At 36.4% G+C, this 14,405-nt stretch overlaps 1 protein-coding gene across 1 annotated transcript in view; it reads left to right on the top strand.

Moving 5' to 3' along the window:
• The window catches only part of LOC311300924 (uncharacterized protein), a 123,284-nt gene extending 109,474 nt beyond the window's left edge, over positions 1-13,810 (top strand). The window contains exon 5 of the mRNA XM_084425598.1: positions 12,745-13,810. Coding sequence (XP_084281724.1) covers positions 12,745-12,880 — 136 coding nt within the window. The 3' untranslated portion in view covers positions 12,881-13,810. The remainder of the gene's footprint in view (positions 1-12,744) is intronic.
• Positions 13,811-14,405: the final 595 nt, after the last annotated feature.

Below are 14,405 nucleotides of genomic sequence, written 5' to 3' on the forward strand. Positions count from 1 at the left end.
TCGCTTTATAAAGATCTGAAATGAACAGGTCATAAAGAGAGGCCAGGTGTTTTTGAAAAGAAGCAGTTTTATCCTGTTGCTCCTGAGCATCGCTGTTCAATTTGCCTTTATTTGAAGACAAGCCTTCATTTATCGCATTTATTGTATTTTATTCCTTCAGGTTTGTCTATTTAATACAGAGAAATAATCTTTGTACTGTTTCAATTAAAGCAAAAACAGAATACACATACTTTCTCTCCATCTATGCTCTCTCTCTCTCTCTCTCTCTCTCTCTCTCTCTCTCTCTCTCTCTCTCTCTCCTGCTAGGTTTTATAAGAGTGTTTTTCAGTTTTAATATAAGTAATTGGAAAAATGCTCCGGGTGCTTCAAGTCATTAGTAAATGAGCAGTCTGCTTTTATTAGCATCCGACTTGTAAATAATGCATTAAACTCCTGAAATAAACATGATCAACTCTGCTCTGTATCCATAATGAAAAAAAAATAATTATACATTGCTTGACTTCCACAATTGATATGTACATTTATGATATTTGTGAAAACAGTGATAGAAATTCACAGTGGGTGCCTTTTCAGAATAATGAGGGAAATTAAATTTTGTGATATGTACAATAATTGTTCCAATACTACCCCTCCCCCCTCCCTCCTCTTCATTTCTTTGTTTCAAAAAAAAAAAAAAAATGGGCCTGGTAGTAATCAAGGAAATAGGGCTCATAGGTTTTCTTATTAAACACTTTTTCAGCTAGGAATGTGCCTTGTGAACTGGTAATTAATATTGTGGCTGGGCTGGTAATTTGCTCTCACGCCATTACACTGTTGTTCCAGCCGTTATCCACACTAGTAATGAGCTGTAATTTTACAACGGGAAATTGGTTTATGTTTAAACAACACATTAAATTGTTAGAGAGAAGCATCAGGCTAAAGTACTGCATTGCTTTACATATCTCACCTTATATTTTGGGCCAGAAAAAAGGCTTTTTTAAGTATAATACAATGTTGTTTTAAGCCCAGGTTTACCATGAAGGATAAAATGTTGTATCTTGGTCATATCAAACATTTGTCCTAAGTACACTGGTCCATATCTATCACGAGTGTAGTTACCACTAGTTCTATTAAGAGCAAGGCCAATAAAAACATTTGCACACATTACTGCTAATCTACAGCCTGTTCTGTCAAATACTCCATTTGCATGATTTTAAAGTGCCTATATACACTATTTCCCATGTTAGATGCATATAACTACTAGAAAAAGAAACCAGACACAACCACATGTACACCTGAGAGATGTAGAATGCCTTTCTCGAATCATCACACTGCCTGTAATTTATTGACAGCAAAATCAAACCCAGAGAACAAAATATGTAGAATTAAAGAGCAGAAGGAGCTGTGGATAGTATAATGGCTCTGTGAAAGTAGCCAATCAGATGGCTTGGATTCTTTTTAGATTTATAGTTTTATTGGTCCACTGCTCATCTCATCCTGTTGATAAACCTGTGATTAAAAACAATACACTGTGTTTAACAGTTATAGCATACACTACCATTCAAGTGTTTGGGATCTGCAAGATTTGTATTCAGTAAGGGTCCATTAAATCGATCAAAAGTTACTGTAAAGATATTTCATGTTGTTTTGAACTTTCTGTTCATCAAATAATCCTTAAAAAATGCATCACGGTTTCCACAAATATATCAACTGTTTTCAACATTGATAAAGATAAGAAATGCCTCTTGAGCACCAAAAAGCTTATTAGAATGATTTCTGAAGGATCATGTGACACTAAGATTAATTACATTTTAAAATGTATTGAAATAGAAAACAGTTATTTTAATAATTGTAATAATATTATATTTTAATATTTCACAATATTACAGTTTTACTGTATTTTTCATCAAACAAAGGCAACCTTGGTGAGACTTCTTTCCGAAACGTAAAAAAAAAAAAAATTGTTGGGCAAGTACATAAGTTTCCTTATCATTATGTCCTTATGTTTTGTAACATAATTTTTTAATTTTTTAATTTTTTAATTTTTTTTTTTTTTTTAATGTTTTAATGTTTTAATTTTTCTATTTATTTATTTCAAATAACACTGAAAAACTGTTACCTGCTCACGAACATTCATCTCTTTATTTCTTTTTTTAAAATCCTTTTTAAGAGAGGTAAGTTTTGATGTCATCAGTGACTTTTGCTGTAATAAAATGATTGTAATTACAGTAGACTGGTATACACCTTAAACCATCATATTCATTCAACTCACGTAACTCAATGTGCAGTCCTAACCCTAACTCCTAGAGGCCAATTTTTTCATACAGCACCTTTAAACATTTATTGTTATGTTTTTTATTGTTTCCTCTCAATGAAAAAAAAAAAAAAAATGCTTTAGTAACATTTTATTTTGATGCTCCCCAACACACATTCTGCTATAAGTAACTTTGCAATTACATGTGAACGTATTCTACTAACCCGAACCCTAACACCTGAATTAACAGTCTACTAACACAATACTCTAACTAGAGTTAGTTGACTTGTAGTTGCAAAGGTACTTATTAGTTAGTAGAATGTCAGTGAAACATTGAAATAAAGTGTAACCTCAGCTTCTGTTATATCAGCTTTGACACATTTATTTATTTTTTTTACCTTTGTTTCTGTGTAAAACACAACACGTGTAAGTGTAAAAGGTTTGTCTTACAATCATATTTATATGTGTGTGCACCAATCTGTATGTGCATATGTGATTACCAGCAGGGCAGAGGGGGTGCCATTTTGATGCATTGCACCCCAGGTGCAATCTATGCAAATGAGCAGACAATTGTAGAATGTTCGTATAACGAATTCCACCTCTTGATAATTGCATGGGAGTTATTTATTACCAAAAAGCTATCTGATATCTTGTGTAAGATCAGCCTTGTGTAACAAGTTGACATCCCATCTCATTAAGTGTAGCTTGCATAAAGGATGTTGTGTGTGGAACAAGAAACCCCTATTTTGGGAACTTGAAATGTCCACAGATGCATGCAATGTCTTCTGGATACATATTATTCTCTCGCTTACTGTTGTTAGCGCTCAGTGGAACTAGCCCAACACCAAAGAAAAATGTAACCCGTATTTAATGTAATTTGGGTCGTACAGTATGTTTTTGTTACCTTGCATAGTTTTGTTCATGGTTTTTAAAATGAGCGACCTGTACATGTTGGCATATTGTCATGCTGTATAAGAGTGTCTATAAGAAAGAAAAGGAAACATCTCTTAAAGTATAGTTTTAAAAAGTGTCAAATTCTTAGTCATGTGCTCTATATCCATGTTGGTTTCGTATGTATTTGAACAACTTTTCTACCATGTTCAAATCTTAATCTTTTTTATTTTTATTTTATTTTTCTACTTAAAGGAACCGTATGTAAGAAATGTATTTCAATTAATCATAAAATGGCCCTGATATGTCACTAGACATTAAGAAATCATGTTCATTTCAAATACTTATATCACTGACAACAGTTAGTCCGGCCAGGATATTGTCATTTAAAAGTGAAGTTGCAGCCCTCAACTGATGTTGATGTTGTCATGTTGTGTTTTAGCCTGATGCTCCACCCTCCACCTATCTACCAATCACAAAGTCAGTAGTGTTCCGGCATCCGGGTTGCCAGCTCTGCTCTAGTTACCACAGCTGCAGCTACAAACGTGTCGGATAAAAAAATGCCAGCCTATCTGGCAACCTCGAGTCAGGGGGGAGGGGGAGGGGATACACCGCTCTTCAGTAATTTGAAAGTGCTTGCAGTACCAGTTTTGGCCACAATCTTACATACGGTTCCTTTAAGGTAAAAAGTAATTTTAAGTACTCATGATATCATTGTGAATGAATAATTCATCAATATAAAATTTTGTCACAGCACATGATATTTAATAGTCAAATGATCATGTTGATTAGGCCGTGTTACTTTTCTGTGGAGAAAACCCTTTCAAATAAATATAAACTGCAATGCACTTTTGTTCTAATAAATAATAATAAAAAAATCTATGCCAAACTAATAATTACAGCTTTATTATTTTCAAGTGTCTAATGAGACTTTTTTTTCATCATTATAATATCAGGACAGTTATATAACCTTGACAGCTGTATAACAAGTAACCATAGAAGAGGTGTATTCAATAGATAGAAAAAAAATCATCACATAAGTGACCCATCTACCTAAATTGTTGAAGTGACAGATACATTTGCACAGTAAAGTCACAGCCTTCAATGTTAACAACAACAGACACTGGAAGCATTTTCTCATTGTTTTTTTAGTTTTTTTCCTGCTGTCCTGCGACTCATTTTTGGATTACAACCCACTGCTCTAGTGCAGTTCCATTTATAAGAAACTCCAGCGTGACTTTTTTGCTCCTTTAAAAAGAACGACAACTGTGGTATGCAAATGAAAATCCAGTCAGCTAATCCATCATCAAACAATACAGTAGAATTAGACATCAGAATGGGCACTGGAATAGGAAGAGACTGGAACAGGACTCATAATGTTCCCGATGGCTGTGTAATGGCACTCTTTTATTGGGTTATGATGCACTGCCACAATCTGTTTCTCTCCTTAACTTTCACTCATTGGCACTCTTCCCGTCTCGGTCATTTCCGATCTTTATGCCATTTCACTACAATTATCCTCTCATTTCTGGTCTTTGTTTTTTCCGTACACTGTCTACGGTTGGGAGGTGTGTGCGTGTGTGTGTGTGCATGAGGCACAGAGAAGGGGATTTGCCCCATGGTGCCCATGCTGCCCGTGGTGTGCCAGTGTCCTGCTGCCTACTGTCAGGGTGCGTCTCAGTCAGCGAGGACCCTTGGGGGACTGTAGGCCCCCGCTTAGGGACCAGCCCCTCCTACCCACCCTCAGCGTCTCATCTGAGCTTCTGTCATCTTAACCTTTGGAAAAGCGCTCGGAGACAACCGTTTAGGAAAACAAAAGAAAAAAACACCCTCTTCTCTGCATGTCTCCTGACCTTTCCCAGTTATGTTCATCTCATTTTAGGAAACTACTTATTTATTTATCACAATAGCTTATTAATGTAGGGTTGCTGTCGTGGTAATATGCACATTTTGTCCTAAGGCAGAATAAAATTGCAGTGACATTAAAGGCATCTGGAAATTGAGGGCATTTTTGGAAACATTATGTGGGGATGTGACAGTCAGGATTGCTTGACCCTCACACTTTTCTGTTCAGGTTCTTGAAGATACTGAATTATCTACTGTAGTCTCTTGTCTAGGATCATCAACGGTGACGTGGTGTTTCTGAATAACAAAGGTTGTTTGATGCTTTTGTCCGAACTGATACAGATTCACCCCAGGGTCGAGGCCACTCCATTTGTTTGATCTTCAAATCTACCCACAAGTCATAAAGCCCATATGTTTAACAGAAGAAAGTGCTGTGTGATCTGGATGATTAAATTCCACCTCATAAAACTGAACAAACACAGACTGCATTGCACTGTATCTACATGTTGTTTGAGTAGGGCATGTAATTGTAATGCATTTGCTGATGGTCTGTTAGGTTCAGGGAGCACTCAGTGATAAACAATAGGGTTCTTGTGAGTCCCCAGGCTGTGAACAAGTAGAGTCAGATCTTTATCACAACCAATTACTCAGGGTTATGGTCAGGGTCCAGTTGAAGGGGCTAGGCCTTTTCCGAACCTCTCTTCATTATCTGAACCTCCATCCGTCTTCAAGAAAAAGAAAATGCTATCAAAAATCAATTACTGTCCAAAAAGAATTAGTTAACTTTGCAAATACCTTAGCTGGAGTGGGAAGTTTTTGCTGTTGTGACTTTACGCAACTTACATGACTGTTTTCAATCAGGTTTCCCTAATCACTCCTTCAGCCATTGGTTGAAAATTTGAGACAAAGCCTAGTTTTCTATGTAGAAATGTTGGTGTCACAGTCATGTTCAGTTTGTTTTCTTGGACTTTCTGTTTGTTTCCATTCATCACATGTGTTCCTTTGTTCTAGTTTCCCGCCACTCATCAGTCACTATGGACCCTAACACTAATCATCACAGCTGTTTGTCTTTTAGTTAATCATCACTGTGTATTTAAGTTCCTGCCTGTGTTCTGTTCAGTGTCCGCTATTCGTGTTTATGTTTACACGCTGTCTAACATGTTGGCTGTCTATTTGGATTTATCTATTAAACCTTGTGTTATACTATCTTCATATTCGTCTTCGGATCTAAGCGTTACAGTTGGGATGCTTAAACAAAGTGATGTTTTGGTGGAGCCACAACACACATCTACTTTTTAGGGAGTCATCCTAAAAATTACTTATAGCAATATTATATATGGATGCTAAAAATATATAGCATCGGGTATAGTGTAGGAAACCATTGCTTAGCACTTACAGGAAGTCATGGCTTACTACTTGCATTAAGTATTTCTAATTACTTAACTATAATAATAATCTCACTAATTCAACCATTGTTTCTGTCATTTTACATGAATTAAAGGTTATTTTGTAAATATTTTGAGGGCACTAGAATTGTGTGTGTGTGTGTGTGTGTGCGTGTGTACTACATTAATTTCAAAGTGACGTCACTCCAGATCTGTTTCGAATGCATTTGTACGGGATGTTTGTTGACAGCATGTATGGGTGTGTTTTTGACTAGCTGTCAGTCCTCCACAGTGAAAAATATAGATAATTCAGCACAAACTGTTTAGATGAGCTCAAGTACTATTACACCAAAACAGTAATGATGATATTTGAGATGTGATGATGCAGGTTTTACTTCACATGAGGCCTCTGTGTCAGCCATGATGAGTGAGGACAGGGTTCTGCCACAGGTTTCTCATCTTGCAAAGACAGCAAGTCTGATGACACTAGCCTTGAGCTCTGCTCATGTGCCCCCCTTTCAGTCCCACCGTCTCACTGTCAAGCAGGAAAACTCCCCCGACCGCTCCAACCCGGCGCTGCACATTTTCATACTCGGAGCCCGGAGGTTAAAATCGCTCATTACGCCGCCTGAGATTTATTAAAATAGATTACAGAAATGTTAATTAAGTCATTAATTACATTATTTAATCAGCATTGACAGATAATGCGGTGAGCATTTGTGGTTTGAAGGGGGGGAGCTGACAAACTTGGGGGAGGGTTGGTGTCGGATGTGTGTGCACGAATGTGTGCTATACTCTTAAGGTATTAAATTTGACATGATGGTTTCTGATATACAGAATGTCCAGGTCTACCACCATGGATCATACAAACCATGCGGACAGCAATAAGCTTAGTTTATTTTTGGGAGTAATGTAAACATATGCACCTTTTATGGAATCATAGGTGGAAATATGATAATAATGGTAGTAAAAGTTAGATTTTCAAGTCAAGTAATGCAGCTTTACTAAAAAAAAAAAAAAAAAAAAAAAAAAAATGATGGTAATGTTTATAATATCTTAATCTTCATGCCTTATAGTCACATTTAGCAGATTGGAGCTGGGTGATAATATAGTTTACATTTTGTGATGATATAATAATGCAGCCAAGATTTGCTTTATACATATTGCATTATGCGAATGTGCTTTATGTATATGGATAAAAGTGGATGTTATATAAATTCAACTTTATATAGAGAGCTGTGCGATAAAGTTGACACTTTGCGACGATATAAACCACCATGCAATTGAGATTTGTTATAGTATAAATCGCTTTACGTGAGTATACTATATTTTGCAGCTCAAGTTGGGTGTATGATATATCCAACCTTATATAATATTGTTTACATTTTGCAGTGATAAAAACAATTACACCGCCAATATGTGCAATATAGTATATATCGCATTACGTGACTACACTGTATGTAGGGCTTGACATTAACTTTTTTGCTCACCAGCCACTGTGGCTAGTGGTTTTCCAAAGTTACTAGCCACTCAGCATTTTTACTGGCCACAATTTTGACATCGATACCATGGGGAAAAACTGCCATATACATATTTGTTATATTATCTCTCAATTTGGCAGCAGGTACTGTATATTAGGCCGCTGTCACTTGGCCGCTGTGACGCGCGGATCCATTATATAATGTTACACATACATTTTCTTTCTCAACTGTTTACATTCACTTAAAACATAACTGACAATGTTTACGTGAATATTCGCCAAGACCGGCATTTTGACATTATTTTGTGTATTTGACTGTTTAAGTGCAATAAGCTGCGAAAATGAACAAATTTTAGTACTGAGAGGTGGCTTTATGTGTGTGCACTTTGGGTGTGAGCACAAAATCTGCAGGAATAACTAAAATTGTGCGCAATATGTGCAATCCCTTACCAAAAATTCAAGTCCTGTAACAACAACTATATTAATCCAGAGCAAATGAAACGAGTGAGTGAGGGGAGGCAGGTGTGTGTGTGTCAACTCGCTGTCAACTAACTCTCATTAGAGTATTAGCAGATTGTCTGCTTAATATCTGTTAACACTTTATTGTGGTGGTCCCCCAACAGACATTTTGCTAACTATAAGTAACTTTGCAAGTACATGTCAACTTATTCTACTAACCCTAACCCCTTATTCTACTAACCCTACACCTAACAGTCTACTAATACCAAAGACTTATACAGAAAGATGGTGCACTCATATTACTATGAATGGGAGAAAGTGCAATATGGCAGAATAAGTCCCACCTTCTAAATAAAAGAGCCAATCATCGATTGGTAAAGTCATTGTATCACTGCAGATGCCGTTAGAACCTCCGGTTTCTATAGAAACAGTAATGTGTTCTGCATTTAGGACTGCGCATGTGCATTAGCTTGGTCCAGCCTGAAAAATGCAAATTTGATTTGAGCGTTTAGAAACAATATTTATAAGACAGTTGTTTTCATTGGTGATTTCAAATATGAAATGTAATCGTAAGCTTAACGAACAGTTTTGGAGAATTTGATGTTTCCCCATTCAAAGAGATACATGTAAGACCTGCACTTGCATGTCTGAGAGGCGTTTCAAAAACGGCCCCAGAGTGAAATGACTTGTCTTAAAGGGAGTTTGCTAGTTAGTTTACATGTATGTGCAATGTTACTTATAGTCAACAGAATGTCTAGTGGACCATCAAAATAAAGCGTAACCGAGATTTGCTATATGGGAGCAAATTTACTATACACACTAGTTAAAGGATTAGTTCACTTTAAAATGAAAATGACCCCATGATTTACTCACCCTCAAGCCACCCTTCTTCTTTCAGATGAATACAATCAGAGTTATATTAATAAATGTCCTGGCTCTTCCAAGCCTGATGATGGCAGTAGATTTCAACCAACAGATTGAAGCTCAAAAAAGTGCATTCATCCACCATAAACAAACTCCAAATGGCTCCGGGGGATTAATAAAGGCCTTCTGAAGCAAAACGATGAGTTTGTGTAAGAAAAATATTCATATTTAAAACTTTATAAAATAACTAGCTTCCGGCCAAACAAACATATGGATCTGACTTAAATGAAAAGCACAACTTATGCGAGTAATGCGACGTACTGCTGATATTTACACTACACCATGACGCACTACGCTACTTTACACAAACTCATCCTTTTGCTTCAGAAGGCCTTTATTAACCCACCGGAGCCATTTGGAGTTTGTTTATGATGGATGGATGCACTTTTTTGAGCTTCAATCTGTTGGTTGCAATCCACTGCCATTATAAAACTTGGAAGAGCCAGGACAGTTTTTTATGTAACTTTGATTGTATTCGTCTGAAAGAAGAATGTCATATACACCTAGCATGGCTTAAGGGTGAGTAGATCATGGGGTAATTTTCATTTTAAAGTGATCCACTCCTTTAAAACAAGTTCATATTACTTAATTGTTTCTGTTCTGTTGACATTACTCATTTTGACTGAGTTTTTATTACTTTTCTTCGTATTCTGTTATTTAAATCATTGCAACTAAGTTCACTGAACTCGGTTATTTTTGTTCAGCGAAAATGCGGTTCATTTGCACATACGCAGTAGAAGATAGCAGGCAGACACATGCAGAGAGCACGAGCACCCACTTGTGCCACCGCGGGCAGTTTCAACTGACTTTTGCATTTCTTGTTTTGTGTTGTTAAATGGAGGTAAGTACTTTGACAGCCTATTGGATAAAAGTGACAACATGGGCATGGAGGCCATTAGCATAGTAACACTGTGTTCCTTTGCTCCTTCTGTGTGCTCCAGTTTTTATTCCACAATTTTAAATATTTCATTCTGGGAACATTTGGAGGAAGCATTTGGAGTGACATTTGGCAAAGGCCTCAAACCATATTTCCAAGCTGTTTAGAAAGAAAATACAAGGGGAGCGATCACGAGATGGATTACCAGGGAGGCGATACTGTGAACTTCCTTATCTGTTGACAGCTTAGTTACCGTTAAGAACAAGAAATGTGTTTTTCAATTCAGCCAGAATGGAGCTCTCCTTTGTCCCCATAGACCTGCATTACGGGATTGTGCGATCGGACCTGATAACTCTCAAATAACTGGCCTTGAAAATGAGTTTGGAAGAACGCTTGATTTGGTCTGCGATTCGGATTATTTATTGGCTACAAAGTTTGCCGAGTACTTTTCAACAGAAATGTGCAAAACAATTAAAGTTCCGTTCCTGAGCTTCAATGTCACCTTTTAAAGGACAAATATCCACATACACAGATGGACGTTCAAATGCGTCAACATATTGCTTCAGGATTTTTTTTATATCTCATTTGGCCAGGGTGAATTAATGTGTGTTAATTATGATGTGACATCTGCAGATTCTATTCAAATGTGGTTAGCCATTTGTGAATCTCCATGTGAATTTCATCACTCAGGGGCTGGGTTCGGAAAAAGAGACATTTTTAATGCAATGATGTTTTTCAGGGTCAAGAGTGATCGAATAACAAATTGACACTCCGTTAATTACTATTTCAGATGAAGTAAACACTTTATCAGAGCTTTTGAAGTGCACTGTAACCTGGGAATGATGGTGTCTAAATGACTCTTCTCGATTGTGACAACTTCTTTGAGGTTGCCTGGCAACTTGTGAGTGGCCCAACTCTTCAGATGGAGAGGCTCTTGATTGTTGAGCTGAGTGACTGTTGAAATGAATCTCAGAATGCTTCTCTGAATGTTTTTAGTTGCCACCACCCTTGAAGTCTCAGAGACTACTTGTTTCAAGATAATTTGTGACATGGCGAGTCACTAACTTTAAGTTCTTCTTTTAACCAATGCAATTGCATTGTCGTCAGCTACTTAAAAATACATATATAAAAATATATATATAAAAATATGAGAGGTATAATGTGAAAGAAACAGCCTCGCACGTACCATTTACTTTTTACACTTTCAAATGTTTGAGTTTGCAGGGTAAATGAAGTCATCCAAGCACTGTGGTAATTGGCACTTTGATATCACCTCATAAATGTGCGTCTCACTTTGAAGGTGTTCTGAGCAGATTCTTTCAGATTTGCCTTATCTCTCTTCAACACTTTCTAAACTGTTTCTGTAATTAAACAGCTACGTAAATGTGGCAGAGTGACAGTTTGGGTGATGTTTCACTTAGAGGTCCACAATATGTCTTTTGAAGATGATTGCTTGTCTAAATCCAATATGCTACGATCTGCCTGGAGTAAGGAAGCAGTGAATAAATTGTTGTAGAAAGGCATATCTGGTCATTTATGGATCTCAAGAGGATTTTTCAGGGCTCCCATGGGACCTGTAAGAGAGAGGGAAGGCAAATTGGATAATAATGAGATTAAGGTTGCTTAAACATGCAAGACCAATTACGGTATGTATGAATATAGAACCATTTTGCATTACTACTAGTTTAAGTTCATATCATCAGTAACATTCATCTCTACATCTCCTCACATCTCAGTATCTCTTCAACAGCAGTAGTTAACTCTGTTGAGTTATAAAGACCCAAGTATGGTGGAGTCAGACTTTTAACTAAGCGGACCAAGTTCTATTCCACATTACAGCTTATTCTGATCTAGAACTTGCTTAGACAGGAAATGACCATCGCACCAACATGTAGTAAAGGAACCAACAGCTTTTGTTTTACATGCCATTTTGAAGTGCATTTTTCTGAAAAAAATGTTATAGCACAATACTAATAAAAAAAGACATATATTAATTTTAAACCTATAATAGTGCAGAAGTCTCCACACACACACAAAAAAAGAAAACACTGAAAAATAGCATAATGCACTACAGTTCAGAAGTTCAGTAAACATTTTCTTTATTCGTTAAGGACACATTAAATTGAGTGACGGTAAAGTCATTTATAATATTAAAAAATATTTATATTTAAAAATTAATTTTTTTAAATTTTTTATTCATCAAAGAATCCTGAAGAAAAATGCATTATGGTATCCATAAACATATTAAGTAGCACAAATGTTTTCAGCATTGATAATAATAAGAAATGTTTCTTTAGCACCAAATCAGCATATAATGATTTCTGAAGGATCATGTGATACTCAAGACTGAGTAATGGCTGCTGAAAGTTCAGATTTGTCATCACAGGAAGAAGTTACATTTTCAAAAGATTTAATCATATTTTACAATATTACTGTTTAACTGTATTATTGATCAGATGTAGCTTTGGTGAGCATAAGGGACTTCTTTCAAAAAATCCTACCAACCCTTTGAATGTTAGTGTATAACTCAGAACACTAAGCAGAAATATAATGTTTGACTTGTGGACATCTATTTAACCTGTTACTAAGTGTCATCCTACGATCTTCTACTTGCTGACATTCTTGTTCCTCTTGTTTTTTTTGTCCAAAGGTGCATGTGCAGTTACTTCAGCCACCGACTCCAGCGAGCAGCGCAAAGCTCCTTTAGCCTCCAGCCTCGCAGATCTGAAGAGCACGAAGTCCATACCAATCTGAGGCAGGGTGACACGGCAGGGGTCAAAGGTTAGGACTCACCGGCAGTGGCGGGAGAGAGGAGACACTTGGTTATAAGCTCTGAGAGGAGAGGATCAGGGCTGCCACTGATAAATATGACCAGAGGGAATAAGACCTGTGGAGCAGGAAGCAAAAAAAAGTGACTTATATAAATGTCCGGAGAGGTCCTGCTGCCGACACTAGCTGAGTTTCAGAAGACGAAACCCAGTGTAAGTAGAAGAAAAACGGAAATGGATGATGCCACTCTGTTTTCCTGGGTTGAGAATGGATGGATGGGTTTTTTTTTTTAGGGGGGATGGTATAATCAAAACAATGTTTAATCAGTACAGTTGAGTTGGTACAATGCTTTATCAATTTACTTTATCAATATCCCAAAGCACTTTTGCCATATAATAGATTTATATAATTCATTGCACATGTCACTTTTTGATGGCTGACTTTTTCAAGGGATTTTCAGAAGTTCTGAAACTTTCAGAAACAGTGTGATATAATCCAAATATATAAAGTATATTTAACTGAAACATTGCTTGCTTTCTATTTGAATTTCTTTATTTCCACCATCAATTTATTGGTGTAAAAATATATTTGACAAACTCATAATCCAAACAATTGCCAATACAAGTAGTGGTTGTCCTCATAGGAAATATTATTATCTTTATCATGTTAAAGAAATTCATAAAGATGTATGAAGAATTTTCTTTCCTCTCTCTTGCCTGTTCTTCATCTTTGCACTGAGAACAAGTGTAACATTCTCAACCCTTGCAGCACTGAATAATGTAGCAATATTATAATGACATGACTAATGAGGATTGAGACCATGGTAACAGGTGTTGAGCTTGTTAATAAAAGGAAAGGTGAAGTGCTGTACTTTAGTTACTGTACTCCCACATGTTAATAAAAGTGCCGAGAGCTGAGTGCGAGCTCTTAGTGATCGCTTATCTTTTTCTGTAGAGTATGTATAATTATTGTGTGTGTAACCTAAATGGATACTTTATTTGATATCTTTCAGTACTTCCCTTCTCACAGGGCTTCTTCCTGTGCCTTGCTCCCGAAGACCACTGCAATTTGACTCACGAAAGTTCCAGTGTGTGTGTTTTTGTACTCGGTTTCAAAGTGTTTTAAGATGCACTACCGTTCAAAAGTTTGGGGTCGGCAAGAATTTTTCAAATATTTTTGAAAGTAGTCTCTTATGTTCACTAAGGCTGCATGTATTTGATCAAATGTTAGAAATAATATTATAATACCTGTTTTCTAGTTTAATATATTTTAAAAATGTAATTTACTCCTGTGATGTTAAAGCCGAATTTTCAGCTGTCATTACTCCAGCCTTCAGTGTCACACGATCCTTCGGAAACCATTCTGATTATTGAAGAAAGATCCTATTGTCAATGTTAAAAACAATTATGCTTCTCAATATTTTTGTGGAAACCATGGTGCATTTTTTAGGATTCTTTGATGAACAGTAAAAGAAATGTAAAAGTCTTTACTGTCACTCTTGATCAATTTAATGCATCCATTTTAAGTAATTCATTTAGTTTT

The sequence above is a fragment of the Rutilus rutilus genome (genome assembly GCF_951802725.1).
Source record: "Rutilus rutilus genome assembly, chromosome: 12".
In the NCBI taxonomy this organism is placed as follows: Eukaryota; Metazoa; Chordata; class Actinopteri; order Cypriniformes; family Leuciscidae; genus Rutilus; species Rutilus rutilus.